Consider the following 23,584-nt stretch of genomic DNA (forward strand, 5'->3'; position numbering starts at 1 on the left):
GGGTCTAAGCTCCCTGCTCCCCCAGAAGGACTTGACTGAGGGGTCCTGGGTGTACCCACAAGCTCTGTTTTGGACTGTGTTCCTGTTGTCCAATAAACCTTCTGTTTTACTGGCTGGCTGAGAGTCTCAGTGAATCCCAGGAAGAGGGGTGCAGGGCCTGGACTCCCCGACACTCCGTGACAACATGTTACCCGATGTGGAGAGAATTTTGAGCCTTGACCAAGCCAGCTTTCGCCGAGGCCATAGCACATGCGAACAAGTACTCGCACTGACCGTATTTGTTGAAAATGGTTCCAGAAAAACTTGAAAACAGGCGCTGTTTTCATCAATCTAACCACAGTGTACGATACGGTACAGCACACTGGCCTGCCCGGGAAGGTATCATAGGTCCTGCGACCTTGGGTCACAGGCGTCATTTAACTATTCCTCCGCGATAGGCAATTCAGAGTCCATATGGGGCAGAAGACGAGTACTTGGAGACGACAGCGCAATGCGTTACCCCAGGGTACTGTGCTTTCGCGAACCCTGTTCAATCCTTACATCAATGTCCTGCCAACAACAGAGCCATGAAAGTTCATTTACGCAGACGACATCTGTTGCGGTACCCAAGCCCAGACATTTCACCAGCTGATGACACCTTAAACCGGGACATGATGAAGTTCGCTGACTGCTGGAAGACTTTTTGCCTCCAGCCAAGCATCATAAAAACAGTCTCCAGTTTGGTCTGTCTTCATCACACCAGTGCAACCCGAGAACTGAATGTTTATCTGAATGGTCAGGAGGTGAAGCATGAAGGAGAACCGGTCTATCTAGCTGTGACCTTTGACCGCACACTGAGTTATCATTTCCTCCTGAAGAAGACAGCAGCTAAAGTTAAGACATGCAACAATCTTCTTCGCAAACTAGCTGGTTCGTCTTTGGGTGCTCGTGCTCCAACCAGCCCCTCGTCGCCGACCCCACAATTTGCCTGCTCGGTTGTGACCTACCCCATCGCCAATGGTCCCTGTTGAACAGGTTCCGGACCGGGCCAGGTCTCTCTGCAGCCGACCAGTATCGCTGGGGCTTTGGTGGCAGCCCTTTGTGCAGCTGCGGCGTATCCCAGACGGTAACACACTTGTCAATGAAAGCTGCTGACCAGGTCCAAGGGTGGCCCAGGAGAACTGCATCACCCCACTGGAGATTCCATCGCTTGGCTAGACGACTATGCACACGCGAAACAAATTCCTTTTCCAATTCTAAAACGTCTTTTTTGACATGGGGTGTCCAGAACTGCACACAATATTCAAAGTCTGGGCACACCATGGTTTTATATAGTATCATGATGATATTTTCAGCCTTCTTATCTATCCCTTTCCTGTCATTCCGAACACTGTTCGCTTTTTTGACTGCAGCTGCACATTGAGCAGACGTTTTCAGAGACCTCTCCACAATGACTGCAAGATCTCTCTCTTCAGTGGTAACAGCTAACGGCGACCCCATCATTTTATATGTATAGTTGGGATGATGTTTTCCACTGTGTATTACTTTGCATTCACCAACATTGAATTTCATCCGCCATTTTGTTGCCCAGTCGCCCAGTTTTGAGAGATCCCTTTGGAACTGCTTCGCAATGAGCTTTGGACTAAATTATCTTGAGTAGTTTTGTATCATCTGCAAACTGTGACACCTCGCTGATTGCCCCTTTTCCAGACCAATTAGGAAGATGTTGAACAGCACTGGTCCTACCCAGATCCTTCTGGACTCCACTATTTGCCTCTCTCCACTCTGAAAACTGACCATTTTTTCCTACTCTTTGTTTCCTATCTTTTAAGCAGTTACTGATCCACGCAAGGACCTTCCCTCTTATCCCTGGAGAGCTGGCCTGCATGGCCCCAGTATCCGCTACCGCTCACAGTGGGGTGCCCCTGGGATCAGAACAGAACATTAGTGTCACAGGAAGAGACAACAATAGCAAACCAGCTAGGAGGAGATGACTTCCCTAGCTTGGGTTGCATTCGTCTTAATCTAGGCAGGTGCAACTTCCGAAACCCCTGGGGAATCCCTTCCAAAGATGGGACCAGGCTGATGACGTGATCAGTGCAGCCAGCACAGAGAAGAACACCCTAAAAAGGAACAACATGAATGCTGCAAGCAATTGTACAGTGATTTTCCCTGTGGCTGTGAGAGACAGTGAGTAGGGGCCCGCTTTGTGATGAGCTCAGCATGGAGGGTCTACAGCTTTTGTAAAACCCCGGCCAGAATAATTTTAGTAACAGCAGCACTGACCAACAGGGGGTGCTCTTCACCTTCACAGTGCTGGAGCTCAGAGTGTGTACTTGGCCAGCGTAAAGCAAGTCAGGCTACACACTGCTGGGCTAGAGAGATCTCTGGGCTTTGGGGCTTTCTATTCCCCAACAGCGCTCACATGACTGAGCTGGACAAAGGACCCTAGAGACCACTGTTTGGATTCCAGCTTCCCAGCCACTCCCTCTCTGCTCCCTGGTCTCTGGGGCAGGGGTTCTCCGACTGGCAGTCTTGCTTGGAGTGGTGCGAGGGTCACGACAAGATCACCAAAACCCAGGGGCTGCTATCACCCAGAGGGAGCAAGCGTTGCCTTCAGCCTTCCCACACTGTCCTGCTGCAGGGAAGTACCACTCAAAGGGGAGCAGTCAGGAGCCAGTTGCCTTGATCCTCATGGTCCCCATTGCTCAGCTTGTTCCTCGCTGTCTTTCAGTGGGGCTCCCCTCCAGGAGTGTGCCGTGCAGAAGGGTCTCCGCCCCACCCTTCCCAGCAGAGCCTCACCTAGCAGCATGCTCCAATAGCACCCCAGAGCCCCCCAGCGTCACCCATCCTGGTCAGTCCCAACCCCAATCAAGCACAACTCCAGAGCCCAGCAGCAGCCACTCACTCCTCAAGCAATCGGTCTGCAGCAGCCACATCTCCCAGGGACACCTAACCAGCCAGCAGCCGTCCCATCGGACACACAGCTCCAAACCAGCCAGGGTTTCTTGCGGCCACAAAACTCATGGCAAAGGGACGCTGCAAGAGCAGTCACGCACCACTCCCTAGCAGTTCAGGTACATCATTTCAGGTACCCGGAGCAGCCGGTGAAGAAGTCAATCACCACAGGGCTGGCGATACCCCAGCCAGGAGCTCCAACCCTGAACCAGGATCAGCTGCTAGTCCCGGCTGGGCTGGAGGCAGGAGAGGAACAGACTTCCTCTTCCCCTGCAAGGAGTGTGGGGCTGTGTCAGACTCACCCCAAAAAACCTTCCCCAGCTGCAGCAAGCTCAGCATCCTCCCCTGCTTCTTGCCCCCATTGCTCCTCAGCTGCAGGGGGAGGGGACACTGTACGGGAAGCTGCTCCCCCAGCCCCCCAACTCCCATGCATCTGGACCTCCCATACCAGACACCCCCACCAAGCCTCACCCCATGCACCTAAAACTCACCTAGCTCTCCATATCCAAACCCCACCCCACTGAACCTCAACTCCTGCATCTGGAGCCCCCCTGCACTCAGACCTCCACCCCTGCACCCACACCACCCCCACTGACCTCCCTGCACTCTAACCCCGACCCTTTTGAGCTCCATCACCCTGAGCCCCCACATCCAGACCCCCATGCCACTGACCCCCCAACTGCACCCAGACTCCACCGCTGAGACCCCCATGCCCAGACCCCTCCATTGATCCCCAACCACCTTCACCTGGAAGCCCCTGCACAGTCCCATTGTCCCTGCACTTGGACCCCGCCCCTCCCCGAGCCCCTGTGCATCCACATCCTGCCACAGTCTGCCTACACCCAGATTGTCCCACACAGGTGAGACACCTAGATCCCCCCACACTGAGCCTCTTCAGACTTGGATCCTGCCTGGTTGAGTCTGCCTGCCCCACACCGGGTCCACCTGGCACAGAGGGGAAGAGTCTCATGGTGTTTCTGGGCCAGTAGCTGTTCGAACTTACGAGACAGCATGCCGACACACTCACTCTCCCCCAACACACACTGCCTCTGCCTCTCTCCCTCTCCTGCTCACACACACAGACACACGCGTCCTGTCACACACTCCCCCGACCCCCACACCTGCACAGGAGAAGAGACTGACGAATAGTATGTGCAGTAGGACCAGAAGAAACCTGGCCGTGCCCCCCCTACTCGTTATATACAAGGACAGTGAGAGACCCTCCGGAATCCCGGAGCGATTCTGTCTGTTGGGGCCCTGGCTGATGCCATCTCAGCACAGCTCTGCTGGGGAGCTGGCCACACGCGGAGTCCTGGGCCGGGCTGGGCAAGGGCTGAGTCTCTCCTCCCCTGACACAGGCTCCACCGCTGTGCAGACTGGGCTCCGTGCTCCTCTGAGTGGAGAGGCCTATTCTGCTCCCAGAGGAGTGTTGGAAAGTCCCCCAGCAGACAGCTCTCCTGTGGGCTCCTGCCCCGGCCAAGCAGGCATTGCTACTGAGAACCCCAGGAGTCCTGAGGAAAGGGAGAGGGGACACACCCCTGCCTCTCACGAGGGTGGCCAGGTTGCTCAGCAGCCCATCAGTTGCTCTACTTCTCAATCAAATCCTCAGAGGAGTGGGATGAATGCCCAGGGCATCAAAAGGCAGAGACGCTCTTCCAGGATATTGTGATTACACCTGAACTCTGTGGAGATTTACGGTTCCTCGGCACTCTCGGTGTCGGGGATCTAAGGTGGAAATGGACAATTTCTACTCTGTCCGGCAATGTTCAAAAGCGCAGGGCAAAACGCCATGCAGGAGCCCGGGGTCGATCTGCCTCCCTGCCCCTTCCCCTGGGGACGGGTTTGTCTCTGTCTCACAGAGTTAGATTCATGTAGCTGCACCCCGGTGGCTGCCCAGCTCTAGAATGTCTTAATCTTCATCCAGCTGCCTGAATACCTGACTGATCTCTGCCCAACGGGACTGAGCCAAGGGCCTGATCAGCTGGCTAGTGTGGAGAAGGACATCCTGGAAGGAAGAGGCTGAATGCTGGAAGGGACTGGGTAGCCATGTTCCCTACAGGCCTGGAGAGTCAGGGATGTGATCATGGCAAGTGCGACGCTGGCCACTAGGGGGCAATAGTAATCTGTGGGAGCCGACCCCACTACAGGGAGTGGCTGTGAGTGCTGGTGTGCACCGGCCCTAGATGTTGGGGAAGGTGCGTGTGCCACACGCTCAGAGGCAGGGGCTGTCAGCGCGCCCAGCACTAGACCCCATTCGTCCTGTGACAGCAGGAGGGGCCATTTCAGAGGCGGGGAAGCAGGTATCATATTTAATCTGCCCAGAAATCCTTCCAGTCAGAGCCTGGGACCACACTGCATCTCCCTCTTAACCCTTGTGAACAATCTCACCCAATGCACAGAGCTCTCAAGTGGAAGGACAATTCAGAGAGCAATGGGATCTCGTCCCTATTCGTGTTACATGGACAAACTGGACTCGCACCCACTGCCAGGAGCAGATGAGCAATTGTAAGATCTATTCCTCAGTATGCTGAGTCCTGAGCCTCCCAAGGACGAGTGGAATGTGGATTTTCTCATTAATGATCACAAAACAATGAGTTTTAAAATCGATACTGGGGCACAGGCCAATGTGATGTCTGTAAAGTCATACAACACATTAAGGTCCAAACCACTTTGCACTTTGAGTATCCAGCTGATAAGCTACTCACCGGACCCACTGCAAGTATGTGGTAAATGCAGTTTGAACCGTGAGCATCAGGGTAGGAAAGTGTTGCTGGAATTTCACTCGCAAGCCATACTGGGCTTACAGACTGTGACAAGTGGAGAGGGTCAATCTGGTAACGGAAGAACCAGAAGGTGATTGGGATATATTTAGAGAATAAGAGGATGGATGTGCAGGGTGGGGGTGCGTCCCAGGTAAGCACACCATAAAGGTGAATTCACAAGTACCGGCTGCAATTCATGGCCCTGGTAAAGTTCCAGTGGCATTTAGAGACAGGGGAGTGAAAGAACTGCACCATATGGAACAGTTGCGAGTAATAACAAGAGTTGCAAGAACTTACAAAATGGGTCAATTCTATAGTAAGTGTAGCCAAATCAGGTGGAGATGAAATAAGAATATGCTTGGATCTGAGGGATCTGAATAAAGCAATACAAAGAGAACACTTTCAATTGCCTACAGTGGAAGAAATTACCAGCAAGTTAGCAAAAACTGCCATTTACCCTGATTTGGACACCAGTAGTAGATTTTGGCAAGTACAGCTGGATGACAAAAGTTCTAGACTGTGTACATTCAGCACACCATTTGGCAAGTGCAGGTTCACCAGACTTCCTGTGGGCATCTGTTCAGCTCTTGAAGGATCACTATTTGGTACCCAAAAGACATATGAAGGTCTGGAAGGTGTTAAATATTATACAGATGACATACTGGGTTGGGAAATACCAGATGGGAATATGATGAAAGGCTCAAGAGAGTTCTAGACTCCTGTCATGAAAGGAATCTGTGACTGAACTGGATCTGAGAGAGAGAAAATATTTGGGGCATCGTTTGCCAAATGAAGGTCTAACACCTGACAACTTAAATTATTGAAATGGCCTTATTGACCTGCAAGGCTGAATTCCCAAGATTTCTTGGAATGGTTACTTACTTTGGGAAATGTATGCTGAACATGTCAACGGGAACTACTCCTTTAAGGCAACTGTTGGGAAAGACGTCATGTTTGCTGGGATGCCAGTACATGGAGGTGGCACATGAACTCTTGAAAAAATTGCTTACAAGGACACCTGTGCTGAAGTAGGTGCTGTTAAAGAACCAGTTGCTACGCCGGTGGATGCAAGCTCTCCCAATTAGGGGCTGTATTGCTGCAAAACAGTGCTCCTGTGGCTCGTGTCTCTAAAGCTCTAACCTTCCACACCACAGAACTGTGCCCAGATAGAAGAAGAAATGTTGAAAACAGTATTTGGCTGTATTTGATTTAATCAGTTTACCTATGGGCAAAAAGTAGCTGTGAAAACATACTTTTAGGCCATTTTCAGAAAACCTTTGTACTGCTCCACCAAGGTTTCCTAGATGGTTGTTAACACTCCCGAAATATTCGCTGGAAGTGAGACATAGACCAGTGAAAGAATTAGCACTTGCTGATTCTTTATCAAGAGCATACATGTTTCAAAGTGAAGGAGTAAGTTCAGAGGAAGCTGATGTTGCAATACATCTTATGATAGCTTATTTTTCTATTTCCAAACAGAAATTGAAGGAATTCCAAGGAGCTACTGCAAATGATGTTGTCCAGCAAACCTTAAAACAAACTATTCTGCAAGGATGGCTGGATAAGAGACCGGATGTACCAGAGGATATCTGTGCTTATTCATTATATAATGCGGAACTAAGTCTGCAAGATGGATTTGTCTTTAAGAATGGTGGAATCATAGTACCGGCAAATCTCAGAAAAGAGATCTTGGCTATTATTCAGGAAAGTCATCTTGGAGCAGAGCTATGTAAAAGGAGAGCTCAACATGCCATCTATTGGCAGAGCACGTGCTGTCCAATTGAGGACATGATACAGTCTTTGCAACACATGTCAAACTTTCAGAAACAAAAATCAAAAGGAACCAGTGCTACCACATGAGGCCCCAGACAGATCTTAGCAGAAACTTGGCATGGACCTGTTGAGTTTCAAGGTGCAGAGTATCTTATTCTGGCTGATTAATATTCAGATACTTAGAAGTCTGCTTCCTTCAGAACACCGCAAGTGTGTCTCTCATCAGACATCGCAAGTCTATATGTGCAAGGCATGGCATACCTGAAGAACTCATTAGTGATAATGGACTACAGTTTTGTGCCAGAGACTTAAAAACTTTTGCAAAGCAATGGGACTTGATTCACAAAACTTGAAGTCAAATGGAATGACCGAGAGCAGTTCCAACTGTAAAAAGGATTCTTAAAAAATCTAGCCTGGGTTACACAGATCTATCTTAGCCTGCTGGACTACTGGAATACACCTAGAGGGGATATGAGATCACCTGCTCAACTCCTCATCTTGGGAAGTCTAAGGACCTGATTCCTGACTTCATCAACGTTGGTACAACCTAAGCTGATACAAGGAGACATACAAACTAGTCTAAAATTGAGACAAGCAAAGCAGAAATATTTCTTTGACAAGGTGCAAAGCGTTTATCATCACTGAAAAATGGAGAGACTGTATTTGTCAAAAAGGAGTATGGAAATCTGCATTGATGATTGACCAAAACCCTGCTCCAAAATCTTATCTTGCTGAGACAGAGGAAGGAGATATCTATGGAAGAAGCAGACAGTATTTGATGAGCACTAACAGAATTGTGCAGGAAAAGAATGAAAATACGAGACAAACAGAAATTGTGCTAACATCCAGCTCAGAAATACCAGCAATACTAAACCAGTGTACTGAATCTACTGAGTCGCAAGTGGTCAGCTCAACGACAGGGGCGGAAATGGGCCCCTGATATTCCTGGTACTACCTCTAAAGGCAGAGTGCTGAGAAACCCTGCAAGATAGAGGAGAGGAAAGTGATCAGGAACAGTCAGCATGGATTCACCAAGGGCAAGTCATGCCTGACTAATCTAATTGCCTTCTATGACGAGATAACTGGCTCTGTGGATGAGGGGAAAGTGGTGGACGTGTTGTTCCTTGACTTTAGCAAAGCTTTTGACACTGTCTCCCACAGTATTCTTGCCAGCAAGTTAAAGAAGTATGGGCTGGATGAATGGACTACGAGGTGGATAGAAAGTTGGCTAGATTGTCGGGCTCAACAGGTAGTGATCAATGGCTCCATGTCTAGTTGGCAGCCGGTATCAAGTGGAGTGCCCCAAGGTTCGGTCCTCGGGCCGGTTTTGTTCAATATCTTCATAAATGATCTGGAGGATGGTGTGGATTGCACCCTCAGCAAGTTTGCAGATGACACTAAACTGGGAGGAGAGGTAGATATGCTGGTGGGTAGGGATAGGATACAGAGGGACCTAGACAAATTATTGGATTGGGCCAAAAGAAATCTGATGAGGTTCAACAAGGACAAGTGCAGAGTCCTGCACTTAGGACGGAAGAACCCCATGCACCACTACAGACTAGGGACCGAATGGCTTGGCAGCAGTTCTGCAGAAAAGGACCTAGGGGTTACAGTGGACGAGAAGCTGGATATGAATCAACAGTGTGCCCTTGTTGCCAAGAAGGTCAACGGCATTTTGGGATGTATACGTAGGGGCATTGCCAGTGGATCGAGGGACGTGATCGTTCCCCTCTATTCGACATTGGTGAGGCCTCATCTGGTGTACTGTGTCCAGTTTTGGGGCCCACACTACAAGAAGGATGTGGAAAAATTGGAAAGAATCCAGCGGAGGGCAACAAAAATGATGAGAGGACTGGAACACATGACTTATAAGGAGAGGCTGAGGGAACTGGGATTGTTTAGTCTGCAGAAGAGAAGAATGAGGGGGGATTTGATAGCTGCTTTCAACTACCTGAAAGGGGGTTCCAAAGAGGATGGATCTAGACTGTTCTTAGTGGTAGCTGATGACAAAACAAGGAGTAATGGTCTCAAGTTGCAGTGGGGGAGGTTTAGGTTGGATATTAGGAAAAACTTTTTCACTAGGAGGGTGGTGAAGCACTGGAATGCATTGCCTAGGGAGGTGGTGGAATCTCCTTCCTTAGATATTTTTAAGGTCAGGCTTGACAAAGCCCTGGCTGGGATGATTTAATTGGGGATTGGTCCTGCTTTGAGCAGGGGGTTGGACTAGATGACCTCCTGAGGTCCCTTCCAACCCTGATATTTTATGATTCTATGATAAAGAGGGTAATTGTTCTAGACTTTTAAGAATTCAGATTAGAGTTGTGGGTGCTACATTAAGTCAATACAGTTAAATAAAAATTTGAAAATTAGTTAAATTGTGTGTATTTTTTTAGAAAAGGAAATGTAACAACAGAAGGAACTTTGTAGTAGGAACAAGTTACCCGTTTTGTTGTATGGAAGGAGTCATCACGTCAGGAGACTTATTGGCAGGAGCACTTTGCTACAGCACTTGGAGCCAGGCAGGCAAGTCCACAGTAGTCAGTAATAAGTTAATTACAGTGTTTACTGTTACATAAAGTCTCCCGGATCTCTTCTTATGTTATAATAGCTGGTTGGCAAGAGCTGTTACACCTTGCACTGGAGAAAGTCACTGGGCTCCTGGATCCAGCAGCAAGACCTCACTTCTCCCACCCTCCATCCCCAGGAGCATCTGGGCTTCGCGAGCATCCGTCTCCTGAATGCAGTAGAATTCTGAGCCCTCCCAGCCTCCTCAGAGCCCGCACTCCAGCCCCAGTGCGAGCAGGGCCCGAGGCTTGTGAAAAAGGCACCAGCGGGAGAGAGAGAGACAATCTCTGAAGAACAGGACTGTGAAGGAGCTGATTCCTGAGGTGAAACGTGCAGGAGCAGGAGGGCTCTGACTGCACAGAGCTGCGCCAAACTCTCAGAGCCACGAGAGAGACGGTGAAAGTTAGTGAGCATAGCCCTGACTTCGTGGCAAGGGCGGCAGTATGAATGCACTGGGCTGGGTTAGATTGGAGATGTCAACAGAACCTTCCCGTTGCTTTTCTCTTGGGGGCCAGTCTGGGTTTTTATCCACAAGACTGCCAGTAAAGATGCCTCCCACATGCCCAGCTGCTTAATATTTCCAATCACTGGGCTATGTTTGTCACCTGAAATTAAGAGTTAGCCCTTGAATGGCACCCCCAAAGCCACGAACAAGAGCTGATGAATTCTCACCATGGCTCTGAGAGGTAAATAACTGCATGTTAATGTCCCCACTTCTCAAATGGGAAAACAGAGACCTCATTGGCCAAACCCACCCTGATCTAGAGCCCTGTAACTCGGTGCAGTTACATCAGAGATAAACACGGCCCCGGGAGATCATATGACATGCCCAAGGGTGCGCAGTCAGTGCAGGAGCTGGGAGTAGAGCGATACAGTTCGCGGCTCCCAGTCCTATCCCAACAGCACTAGTCCTATCTCCCTCCCTATTTTATTCCTTCCCCTAGGGCAGAGTAAGTGCTGCTGAAGGTGGATACCTGCCCCTCTCCCTGGTCTGGATGTGCTGGGAACGGGGCTCTGAGATTGACAAACATTTATTGTAACTTCCTCAGCCCCCTTCAGCCACCGACTTGAGGGCTCTCCACACACCCCACAGCAGCTAGGGACCCCTGCAGACTCTACCTGCCTGCCCAGGCACTCAGAGAACCACAGAGCAGAACCAAAGGGTGGACACAGACTGAGAGCAGGCCTAGGGGACCACTCGGGCAAAAGGGAGTTATGCATCACTAGAGCTGGAAAAATGTTTCTGACAAATAATTTATTCAGCTAAAGACGCAGCTTCGGTCGACGCAAAACTGTTCACAGATTAGACACAAATAGTCAAATCTCATCTGGGATGTGGAAGCTTTCTCTTATAGGGCTGTAGCTTGTCCCTCCTCCTGCACAGCCGCCTCCCTGGGATCGTCAGGGCCAATCAGATGAGAGCAGATGAACATAAAAGAGGAATTTAACCCCAGGAGGGTCAATATAAGGAGCAGACACTGTCAGGCATTGTCAGCACCTCTCGCTGCGTTTCTTCCACGGGCCTGAAATCTCCTCACCATGCTCTGGGTTCCCCTCATTGTCCTCCTGGGGACGTGGTGCACAGGTGAGAACACGGGGAGCACGTTAAACACACAATGAAGTTACTACTGAAGCCAATTGCACAAACCATGTTACTAGTGGCCGGGGACGGACCGGGAGGGGTTGACAGGTTTCTACCATATTTTTTCCAGGTTCCAGCTCGCAGCCTGTGCTGACTCAGCCGCCCTCAGTGTCAGTGTCTCCAGGAAACACCGTGAAACTCTCCTGCACCACGAGCAGTGGGACCAGCATCAGTGGCTACAGTGTGTTTTGGCACCAGCAGAAACCTGGGAATTCTCCACGATTCCTTCTGAGATACTATTCAGAGTCCAGCAAGGACCAGGGCTCTGGGGTCCCTGCTCGCTTCTCCGGTTCCAAAGACACGGCCAGTAACGCCGGCTATCTGAGCATCTCCAGGGCCCTGGCAGAGGATGAGGCTGATTATTACTGTGCGGTGTGGGCCAGCAGTGTGAATCACAGTGATCCAGCCAGATGGGGAAGTGAGACAAAAACCTCCCTCCCCCACCGTACGATGGTGTTGGGGGACAGAACCGCACAGGCTGCAGTGTTTGGTCTCTGCCTATAACACATCCCACAAGAGTTGTTCTTCGCAGTGAAGTCCATTTCCTCACTCAGGAGATGCACAGCGCTCCCCTGATTCCTCCTTGTGTTCCCTCTGCAGGGGGTCGGGTAGAACATCTCCCACCTCCTTCTCTCTCTTTTCATGGGGAGGAGGGGAGGACAACTCCTCCCAGCTCCCTCCGTGCACTGTGTGAATGGCCCTTCCCTGTCTCCCTCCTCCATCTCCTGGTGCAGGACGGGAACTCTCTACTCAGACTGGCTAAGGGTCATCACCCCCTCCAGCATGAGCAGGGGGAGCCACAGCTCCAGTTATACCCTCTTGAGACATCCCTAGTCAGGGCCCTAGAGATCTTGCCAAGAGAACATAAGAATGGCCATACTGGGTCAGAGCAAAGGTCCATCTAGCCCAGTATCCTGTCTTCAGACAGTGGCCAATGCCAGGTGCCCCAGAGGGAATGAACAGAATGGTAATCATCAAGTGATCCATTCCTTGTCACCCATTCCCCACTTCTAGCAAACAGAGGCTAAGGATACCAGAACACTCGAGCCTGCAGCAAAGAGAGATCCTGAGATTTCCAGAGTAAAACAAGCCCCTGGGCCAGGTGACGGAGCAGGGCTGTTTGCTTAAATATTCACAGGGAAGCATCAGACTATCCAGGAATGACATTTGGACTAGTGTATGCGTGAATAAACAAGTTACACTCAGAACATACCCGGACTCCACGTCACTGACTGCGGGAGAACCGACCCGAACGGCATTAACGTCTGCCACCGCTCAGCAAAGGGGTGACGCTGGTGTCAGAAAAGGGCCGTTGAGGTCACCAAAAGGAGGAATGATATAGAACCCTACTGGGAGAGGGTGGCTGCTCTACCTTATCCTAGTGCGATTGCCCCAATACCTGGGCAATCTCTTCCAAAGCTGTGAGCAGGCCGATGACTTGAGGAGTCGGTCTCTGTACTCAGAGAGCCAGGGAGGAGCTGCTGGATTCTGAGCCCCCTATTTCCTGTGAGGTGCCCGGGTGGGAACTGAGCTCTTTCATAAGTGATCAGCAGGCAGAACCTGCTCCGTTGGGCAGCTAGCCCTTGGAAACAGTCTCAGCCTTTCCAAGGAGCGACCAGATCCGTTGGTGCACGTTGACCTCTGCTGGCCTTGCTTTGCCTGCCCCAGCCCCAGCTTGTCTGGCACCATGGTCCGTGACGTGAGTGCTGGATTCACATCAGCTCCGATCTCTGTGGCTCTGCTGCCATCTTCAGGCTCATCCCAAGCAGGAAGCGTCTCCAGCTGTAAGGGTCTGGTTGACACAGACCTGGGAATCTTCACGTGGCACTGCAGCAAAAGGACACTAGATGGGGATGTGCACCAGGGAAGGAGGTTACTGCAGGGCTGGGGGGCGCAGGCAGAGTTGCACATTCCCACAGACACTCAGGAGTCATAATCTGGCTAAGATGTTCCAAAAGGACAGGGATCTGGGGAGCCTCTGTTTCTATTTGCCCAACTAAAGACACGGGAAAGGGGCCTGATTTTCACAGGCCCCCTTTCGATACCCGCAAATCACTAGCCACCTTTGAAAATCTTGGCCAATCTGTTTTCTTTTCCTCTGAATTGAGTTCCTGTTAGAGAGGCCTGAACCCAAGCCCTGGATCTAAACAGAAGCAAACTGTGGCAGGGGCAGGGGGCGGAGAGGTAACTGCAGGGGGAGTAGAGGCATCCAGATCTGAATTTCCCGGCACTGTCAGGGAGTTAGCAGAGGAAGGCTCATTGCTTAGCTCTGGGAATTGGGCCTTGCCCGTTATCTGAACTGTGTTGCCACTGAGTGTCAGTGTCTGACATTTGCCCAATATTAATTTGTTGCTGCATTTCAGGGCTTGGGTCCATCTCCTGTTCCTGTCTTTGGCTAGTTTAATCATTTCCCTTTGCATGGACTCAGACGTATGCATAACTTGATGGGAGATGGCAGCTTGCTACAAAACGTTTACCTGACCTGTATGATTTAGAATATACAGCTCAGCGTCCCTGTCTGAAATTGGGGCATTATGAGCTGCTAAGACTGCACTCATTAAGAAACAATGAAGTTGAGTACCCGACCATATTCATGTCCCTAAGAGACTCAAGTACATGCTGGGACAAATGACTGACCTGGAGGAGCTGCTCGTGGCCCGCTGCACAGCACACGTGCAGTGACGGCACGGTGAATAGTAGGCAAGGCTGCTCAAGCGGAGCACGGTCATCTGCCCCACCTTGCCATGCAAAGCTGCCCAAGTGCACCAGAGCAAAACCAACAGTCTCTTGCCTTGAGAAAGCCCTCTCTGAGGCTGGAGGATTCCCAAAGCCCCTCTCAAAATGATCTACAAAGATCACCCATCACTGATCTGCAGCCACCTCTGGGGTGGAGAGAGACAGCTGATGTACAGCCCACAACACCACGACACACAAGTTTGGGGCAGGCAGCACAGAATAATAATACGGCCGATCCAATGGCCAGGTCACTGGGGTTAACACCTGAAAGTGCTGTGGAGTCTCACTGAACCCAAATGGCCAGGAGCTCCTTAGACAGCTGCAAAATGCTTCCAAAGTAGGAGTAGTATTTATCACAGGAGCTCAATTTCACGTCTCATCTAAAAGATGTTTCTTCAAGAAATCGTGTCCCCTCACGCCGTGCTGAGACACCGACTTCTGATCTGTCTCAGCACCTACCCCGTCTACAACACCCAACTTCTTGCAGCCCCCGAGGTGTTTCTTGGAGGTCTCCATGTCCAGCTCAAGCAGTTGTAGTGGGAGAGGCCTGACATGGTGCCCAACCATCCTACGCAAGGCTACGCAGCTACTCACTGAGGCCTTAGCTGATCACTCAGCTGATGAGCGATCAGAGCTCAACTGGTCTTCGCTCCATGTGACAAGGGCATGGCCATTGTGAAGCGATACGTGTAAATACCCCTGACTGCACAACGTCAATGACCAACCACCGTCAGTAGAGCTGAAAGTTTGGCTCTGACACAGACTGTGCTAACAACAGGGTGAAAGGACACCCTGGCAAAGGACAACAAGCTCTGAGCCCCATGGAAGTTTCATTCAATCCTCCAAACAGGGTCTAGGTGTTGGGATGCTGCCCAGGCCCTGGCCTGTGGAGAGAACTGGGTGGGCTGGGCGAGCCAGGGACCAGCAGCCAGAACAACTGAAAAGAGAGCTGGTGATAATGGAAGTCTGATTAGCTTCAACTGGCCACCAGATGCCCTGAGCCACAAACAAGGTGGGGTGGGGAACACCGATGCTCGGGGGGCGGGAGGGCTACTGGCTGAGAAAGCTGGGCTAGTGCTCTCTGCTTTGGTTCGATTCTTTGCCGAGTCTCTGACCCTTACCTGTCCAATAAGCCTGGAAGAAGTAAAGCAATGGGGGTGGGATTGTCTATGTGTCACTTTACACACACACAGGTTTGGGTTTTGTTGGAGTCTGAGTTTTTCTCAAGCTAAACGAAGCCGGCTGACCAGTCTGAATCCAGTACAAAGCAGCCCCAAGCCATGTGTGCGTGCTGGCTGGGCTGGCTCACACATTCACCCTAGGTAAGCACGGCACCCTAGGTAAGCAGGGAGTACGTTCTCTGGCCCAGTCGCTCCCCACCAGCCAGAACGAGCTGCTCCTGGCAGTAGTGAAAGGAATTAATGGGGCTCTTCACCTGGCTCTGGTTTAATGCCAACTGGCGAAACAGTTGCTCTTACACATAAGGGATTGATAGCCCTGGCTAGACCCAGCCAGAGCACCGGCCACTTCTCCAGGCAGCTCCACCCAGGCATCCTAGTCCTGACCCCCAGCACTGTGGTCATTCCACTCCAAGCTCTCCAAGTAGGGAGACTGCCCATGGGAACAGGGGCAAGGCAGAGACCAACTCAGCCTCATTCCTGCAATAAAAAGGCTTTGAACCCAGATCCCCAGAGGTGAACGGTTACCAACTGAAGGAAGGGAGACTTGCTTTCCTGAAAGCCTGGCTGCTTGCCTGAGGCTTCTTGCGCATACAGGGAACTATAAACAGAGTGATTGCCACTTGCACTGAGAGGCACTTACGCTCCCCAGAAACTACTCTGATTTCCTTTCAGGTTTAGCAGGAAAAGGAAGTGGTTTCCAGGAGCCAGACAGTTACACACCATCTGCCAGGTGCACATGCAATCGCAGGACAGTTGGCAACGCAAGGCTGCTCAACCCCACAGTGTGTTTCCCCCATGACTAGAGTGTTTCAGTGCATCAATGGAAAAAGAAAAAAAGCATGAAATCATGTAACCACAAGTCAACTTGTAACCACAGGAGCTGACCGCAGAGGGCACTTACTGATTACACATGGTAATTGTCCTGCCGCATGATATCACACGGCAGGTTTTCATCGGCTACATGTTTTGGGACCAACTGGCACTTCCCCGCCTATGAGATAATTTCAGGTGTACAAAACTGCCACTCAGGGTCAAGCAACCAGCTGTGAAATAGGTAAATTTCATGAGTCCATCTGCCATCATCAGCTGATCCAAGGGGATTCGGTTCTGATAGGGCAGGTGCAGTGCAGTATTTTCTTACCATTAGCGCATCTCAGCTCTGGCTGCTCCACACAAGGGACAGCAGAGAGGCGGCAGCCGCTTTGACTGAAATAAAACTGTGAGTGGGAGCCCCCCGCCCCCCTCCAAGGAAGCTTTGGAAAGCTGGAGCCTTTCGCCGCCTCTAATTGCTTTCTAGGGTCTCCCGCCTGGTTGGCCGTTGGGAGCAGTGATAGAATGATCAGGATGGGGAATGTTACGGGAGTGCCCTCATCTTTTCAGCCGAACACCAGCTATTTTCCCAGCTGGGCAGGTTTCTGCCCTCCTCCCCCCCAGCCCCAAGAGCATGGAATCAGGTGTCTGAATATTTTGATGTTCACTTTAAAATCCTTCCATTTAAAATAGCACCCACCAGCTGGGGAGGGGGTCGCTCGGTCTGGACTGAACACCCTGCACAGTATGGGATTGGGGACTTTCAAAGGGGATGTTATTGAAGAAAGGCTTTAAAGAGCAACAGGAAGCCCTAGTAGCTTGGGAATCTGGGGTTGACGGAGCAGGCTTGAATTTCAGTTTAAACCTTTCCCCGGGGACCTGCTATTGCAGATGTCTTCAGGCATCGGCCGTCACTGCCCCAGCTGACTCTGTCTGCTATCGGCCCTTGGCTCCTGGCCCCTCCCCTCCAAGCTCGCATTGCCAGCTGTACCTATCACCCGATGTTCCTCTCTGTCTCTGGCCTGTACTGCGCACACCAAGCTCAGCTTGTCAGGCGTAACTGGCTGAATCCAGGGGTTAAGAAGTGATGTTTCAGTTCCCAGTCAGGTGGCAGAGCCAGAGCGGTGGGATTCCTGAAGACACCAGTTGAGCAGGAGACTCTGTCCATGGCTGAGATGGTGCCCATCCATCCCCTCCGGGGCAGATAGGGGAAGGACTTATCTTGCTACTGCAATGAATTATTAGACTGTAGGAGCAGCATCTGTTGGGACAATTTAGCTTTGTGCCTTGGACATACAGAAAGACGGACCTCTGTGGCTTTCTTGGGACCCAGGAACTTGCACAGAAGATGCTTATGGTAGATGTCAGTGGTGTGAATATCCAGAGGGCCATACTCTGCGAGGGGCAGCCAGACCCTCCCTAACCCTAAGAGACAGCACACGTCATGGCTCAAAACTTGGAAATGGCCTGTGGGTTCCCCTTGTTGTGGATCACTCCATGGTTCCCAGCAAGGACCAACCCCCGGGGCTAGGAGGGCCGTTTACAGCAAGAGTAACCCGTACATTGCGACAAACACCCAGGAGCCTTCCTACCTGCTGCTTCACAGGGATGTCTCTGACTGGCCTTCTGGGGAACCCGACTGGCTCGCATGTTCTAAAGACGTCTCCAGCGCTGCCTTCGCTGGGGGCCGAATGGAGGATGCTGCTGATACTTCAGTAGCAAGTGGCCTTTAGCCACTGCATTCTCCTTCCAGGATGGGATTCATTCACGGCATCAAGGTGGATTTCAGAGCAAAGAACCTCATTGTCCTGACCTTCTGCGTCAGTGGGACCCGCTGGGAATCAAGCCACAGGCTCACTGGAAATATAGAAATACGGAACCAGGTAAACCAGATTTCAAGTCCTAATATCGCCTTTTTCTTGATTTTCATTTGTCTTGACCTAAACTAAAGCAAGGCTGCGCTGCGGCTGGCTCTGAGTTTCCAAAGGACCTGGGCAAAGGGACCCCTACGCTCTAGACATCTGTCTGTGACCCTCTTGCCTCCCCGACCATTTCAGATCACACATTGATTCAGACGCTCAGCCTGAAAAGTAGGGGAGTCTGCAGCCATGGAGTGGGGGGAAGTGCCATGGTCTGTGGGGAGCTATGGATACAGGGGGGCCCATAAGGTGCTGGCTTCATAAGGAGAGACTCTATTACCTGTGGCCCTTTGCTAGAACTGGCCCGGTGCAGCATTCTGGAAACTTGGAATAATCATGTAGCATCTTTTCCATTCTGTCTATCGGCTCCAGTACGATGTATATTATTGATCCATACTCCAGTCCCTGCCACCTTATCCATTCTGTGGACAACTTTATAACAGAGAGAGCCAGGCTCCCCTTCCTCCCAACCCCTATTTCTTATCTCTCCACGTCTTGTTCTGCGGTTCCCTGGAGGGCCCTGGACTCCGGGCCCAAAGGTCCTGTGCCAAACTGGCTGGTGGAAATTCTGTTCATTTCTGTGATCTGGTTTATTCTATGGGTTCTGAACATTGCTGTGCACCAGCACCGCTAATGTTCCACTCACTGTGTTTACATATGTACACGGGGCCCGTTGCCAGGTAGCAGGGCACCGTAGAAAGGTCAAAAACACAGAAATGGAAACCAAGCTGGGCCCAATGACCCCATTCTGCCAAAATGAGGAGGAAAAAAGATCCAGAAAGGACGAGCTGGTGAAGAAGACAGGCCAAGATGCTCAACGACAAACAGATCTGAATAGAAAGGCCCTGTGCTAGGACTCAAAGAGAAAGAATTTGTTCTTTGGGATTAGCATCCTGTTTAACTCAAGACCTTGACCAGAGGCACAGTGGCTTATCCCTTGGGAGAGAAGCTGATTCCACAATTACACTCCCCACTAAATTATTGTCCATCCCCCTGTATCACCCAAGTTTCTTCAGAGAAGAGAAATCTGGGTCCCTTCTCCCAAAGCTCAACATTCTGGCCAATCAACCTCCCCATCTAATTCACCCCGCCGATGGGATGCCCGGGCCACAAAGCAGAAGCAAGCAGCTGCCCGGACATTTTTGCACAGCCGTGTGTCACTGTGCGTATGTCTTCGGCGGCGGAACCCAGTTGACCGTCCTTGGTAAGTCACTCTAATATTCATTTACAATCGTTTCCCAGTTGTTGCGAGTTTTGAATTTTGTTCCTTTGTCTCCCCTTCTCAACTTCTCTGTCTATTCCAGGCTGGGTGCTCTTCTACTCTGTCCTAATCACCATGAAAATGTGTGCATGGACAGAGGGGGGGTTGCTCTGTTGAATGACAAAACGCAGGTCCTATGTAGTTACAGATTTTTCCACTTGTAAAAATGTTTTTGCCCTTTTGTTACTGATGAGTCCCCACTGATCAAATCTTTGGTCACATAACAGGGTTTCGTTTTATTACAGGCTATAGGTGTCTGTGGGGGGGTACCTCCTAATTTCAGAGCCCAGCCAAATTGTATTTTAATTGTTTATCTAACAAAACTTTCTATGTCAGTTTTCACTCTCTGATGGAAAGATTCCCAGGTAAGGCTATGGTAACGAGGAAAAATATTCAGGAGTTTGAGATATAAGGTTTTAGTTTCGTAGACAACTGGTCAGTCCTGCAGCCAAAAAAGAAAAAGCGTCTTTGTTTCAGAAATAGTCAAAAATGACAGCTGCCTTTTGGTTTTTTCGTGTCTGATGCTTTTCTTGAGGTTATGCTGGAAAAGTTAGACGGTTTTGGTGAGAATTTTCAACTCAGGGAAAGAAAATAGGAGTGGTCAATGAGCTTAGAGAGAGAGAGAAACTCCTCTTGAAAACATAGGTGGATGTTTTCGGTCATCCAGGGGGCAGAAGCAATTAAAAGGAGACTTTGAATTCTCAGGTGCAATTAAAAGGGATACAGAGCAAATTCTGATGACTTCTTCTTGAAACATGAGACACCCTCTTTTGCAAATAGCCTGTACAGTTTTAAGCATCTGGCTGGATGTCTGGCTAGTCACTGTTGTATCGGAGCTTGCAGAGACTGAAAAGAGCCAGAGAAGGATTTCTCCTGGTCAGGCAGTTACTTAGATATTACTGCAATGGGCGCAAGGAATACCTGCGGTAGCTAGATAGGCAACAAAGATGGTCTTAAATAGCGAGACTCACATACGGATGAGGAACTGCTCCAAGTAGGACTCTGTCGCTCGGAATAGAGAGGTGCAGGAGAGGATTCAGTCGAAGTATTTAAGGTTATGAATGAATTATTGTGATTGTTAGCAAGCGAGCATGGCTCATTCCTCCTTTTTGACTGCCCATTGAGCCACGGGGTCTCTAGGTGGAACGGCTGGCAAGTATGTATTCGCTAAGTAAAAGGGTGCGTTATCCCCTGGGGAGATGATAGAGTAGAACACTGTAGCTTGAGTTAACAAGAAGCTGGATAATTTTATGACCAGTTAACGCCACTGTTCTGTGGCTTGCACATGCAAAGGCAAGGGAATTGATATCTTGTGCTTCGGGACAGAGGATGATCATTGCAACAGGACAGAAGCATGTCCCTGCCCAGCACTGCACAGCTGCATTGAAACGGGCCAGATTATGAATTCAGTGGGACTTGTGATGGCACAGTGCCTCTGAGAATCAGATCAATAGGAATTGCTGTACAGCGTCAGACCGCTGAGCTGGCAATTACCACACATGCTTAGGAGGAAAGGGAACAACCCTTATTAGCTAATTTTCAGAAGTGCTGCGCGCCCATAGCTCCCAATAGCAGTGCTGGTGCTCAGCATCTCTGAGAATCAAGCCGTGTGTGCAGGTCTGAACATGTCTGTGCAGTCAGAATATGCAGGACTAAGTCAAGGGATGATTTCCTTTGGGAGTTTAGCCACAGATATTTATTCCTCTCTACTAGCGAGAGGGAAACCAGCAGCAGATAGGGTCACACCAGCAATGTTCAAAAATTTTTTTTTTTTTTGAGAAAGCTTCTCTTAAAACATCTAGGACAGTGGTTTTCAACCCTGGGGGGCCACGGACTATGGCTAAGGTTGTCAAAGGGGTCCGCGCCTCCATTCAAAATGTTTGAAGGGTCCGCAAATGAAAAGAAGGTTGAAAGCCACTGAACTAGAAATTTTAGATATTCTGATGGGACTAACGTTGTCATTTAAGAGAAAATGAACCCCGATCCAAAAACAATGGGCCAAATCTGCTCTCGGTTACATTGGTGTAAATCTGGAATAACTGGATTCACTTCGTCCTAGAAGACATTAAAATGATGGGTTCTCCTGCCAGCAGCGTGTGTGTGTGTGTGTGTGTGTGTGTGTGTGTGTGTGTGTGTGTGTGTGTGTATACACACATACACACACACACACTAACACAAACATTTTATATATATATATATATTGGCCTCTCTCAATCAAAGCCGTGAATTTACAATAGCTGAGAATCTGACCACAACCTTTAACTCTCAATGACTATCATTGACCACTGAATCCAGTTGGCCTCTCTGCTAGCACATGGGTCCCCTTGGGGGAACTCATTGCAGGATAAGGGCTTAAGTCTCTGAAGGATCAGTTTCCCTTCAGGAGGAGGGAATCTCCCTACTTATCGGTTGCAGCATTAACTGCAATGTAGCACTGAACAATCATTGATGAAACACAGGGAACTCTAGATGGCTCTCTGCTTCTCTTGATTGTTCGGCAATCAGTGCTGTGAATATTAGCCGCTCTGGCAGTTGTTAGCAAGGAGGTTTCTTTAAACATGAGCTGAAATTGACTTCTGAAAATATTGGGCCATATTCTTCTCGGTACTGTGGCAAAAGTGCATTGACTACACAGGATTTACACAGCGTAGATGAGAGGAGAGTTTGCCCCAGAGACTCTAGTTAACTATAGATATATCTTTGAATTGCCAAATGCTGTACAACTGAACGCAGGAGAGCGAGCCCTTCCGGCTCTCTACTCCGATAAAATATTGCCCCACTCCTGCAATTGGATCCACACAGGCATACTCCCAGAGCATCTTTGAAGCCAATAAGAATCCAGCCCGGGCCAGTGGTATGGATCTGATTGCAGGATCAAGGCCTAAGAGGCTAAATTTCTCTGACTTGAACACAAAGAAATAATCTGACGTAGCAATGCCCCGGCGTGATTGTGAACTCCGCAGTAACGGAGCTATGGGATTAAATGTTGGCTTGTGCCAGGTCAGCCATCAGCTGAGCATTTCTCAGTAAAGGGCCATTTATTCCCACTAATGTGATGTTCAGCTGTTATAGCCGTAGAGCCAATCAGGTCGTAATGGACAAGATTATTAATGCTAGGACCAAAGGCCTAATTCCAGGCAAGCAGGATATCTGCAGTGGGAGAACTGTGCCCACAGGAATTATCAATGTAGGGTGCCGTGACAGATTCTGAATCTGCGGAACCTTTGATGCTGCCTATGGGCCATAATCTACCCTAAATCTTTGCACAAAGAATCTGATCCAGCAGAGCAGTTAAGCACGTGCTTAACTTTAAGCGCATGAGTAGTCAGTCTATTGACTTCCAGGGGATGGCTGATGCATGCGTCGAAGTGCTCAACTGGATTAGGGCCCTCGTTCTTATTTTAAGGGCCCAAATTTTGCTTTTGATTTCTCTCATGCAATCAAATTAACATCAGTGGTTTAACATTTCCCTCAGTACCTGCCTCAATGCGAGCTGAATTTGCCAACATGCAGCCCCAAAGTATTGAGAAAACAGTAAGCATAAAAACTTGAAACACACTATGTGAGTTCTCTGCCGTGTATGGAGTATCCTGCAGGAGGAGATACTGAAGGGGCACAAATTTCTAGAATACCAACAAACCAATTTAAGTAGCTCTCAGGTCAGGCAGGATTCCAAATCAGAGCTAAACCTGGAGCCCTCTGAAACATCCACTTTTCCTACAGCCAGCGGCACAAGATGGCAAATGCTAGCTGGCAGTTTTAAAGATAGACATGTTAGAGCCAGATGACAGCAGACCAGCCATAGCGGAGCGCCATTTTGCATATGAAAGCAACAGCTGCTTTCGATGTTCTGAGGGCAGCTCGCAGCAGATCAAACGTGGTTGACTCAAAGAATAAGCCAGCTACATTCCTCGGCCCTGAATTCCTGGGCAATCATGCAAACGCAGCGTCAGTGCCATATGGTTCCTTAGCTGGTGGGAGAGGGAACAAGTACAAGG

The 23,584-nt window shown here is 49.9% G+C and overlaps 6 protein-coding genes and 1 gene segment (V, D, J or C); all 7 read left to right on the forward strand.

The window, feature by feature from the left end:
• The window catches only part of LOC102937026 (immunoglobulin lambda-1 light chain), a 537,592-nt gene that overhangs the window by 505,044 nt on the left and 8,964 nt on the right, over positions 1-23,584 (forward strand). The gene's annotated exons all lie outside the window — the stretch shown is intronic.
• LOC102941305 (immunoglobulin lambda variable 3-21) overlaps positions 1-23,584 on the forward strand; it is a 550,568-nt gene that overhangs the window by 497,176 nt on the left and 29,808 nt on the right. The gene's annotated exons all lie outside the window — the stretch shown is intronic.
• The window catches only part of LOC122461352 (immunoglobulin lambda-1 light chain-like), a 567,620-nt gene that overhangs the window by 485,731 nt on the left and 58,305 nt on the right, over positions 1-23,584 (forward strand). The gene's annotated exons all lie outside the window — the stretch shown is intronic.
• Positions 1-23,584, forward strand: part of LOC102941083 (immunoglobulin lambda-1 light chain) — a 389,283-nt gene that overhangs the window by 364,563 nt on the left and 1,136 nt on the right. For 17 of the 50 annotated variants that reach the window (XM_043529694.1, XM_043529693.1, XM_043529678.1 and 14 more), the window contains one exon: positions 19,491-19,529. In XM_043529694.1, coding sequence (XP_043385629.1) covers positions 19,491-19,529 — 39 coding nt within the window. Of the gene's footprint in view, positions 1-11,519; positions 11,623-11,749; positions 12,065-19,487; positions 19,530-23,584 lie in introns of those variants that run through there. The other 33 variants (XM_043529666.1, XM_043529663.1, XM_043529701.1 and 30 more) reach the window with 7 other exon arrangements.
• LOC122463057 (immunoglobulin lambda-1 light chain-like) overlaps positions 1-23,584 on the forward strand; it is a 375,063-nt gene that overhangs the window by 329,494 nt on the left and 21,985 nt on the right. The window lies entirely within an intron of this gene.
• Positions 1-23,584, forward strand: part of LOC102935130 (immunoglobulin lambda-1 light chain-like) — a 376,593-nt gene that overhangs the window by 308,760 nt on the left and 44,249 nt on the right. The gene's annotated exons all lie outside the window — the stretch shown is intronic.
• Positions 1-23,584, forward strand: part of LOC119563806 — a 331,177-nt gene that overhangs the window by 255,522 nt on the left and 52,071 nt on the right.

Source organism: Chelonia mydas, chromosome 15 (assembly GCF_015237465.2).
Source record: "Chelonia mydas isolate rCheMyd1 chromosome 15, rCheMyd1.pri.v2, whole genome shotgun sequence".
In the NCBI taxonomy this organism is placed as follows: Eukaryota; Metazoa; Chordata; order Testudines; family Cheloniidae; genus Chelonia; species Chelonia mydas.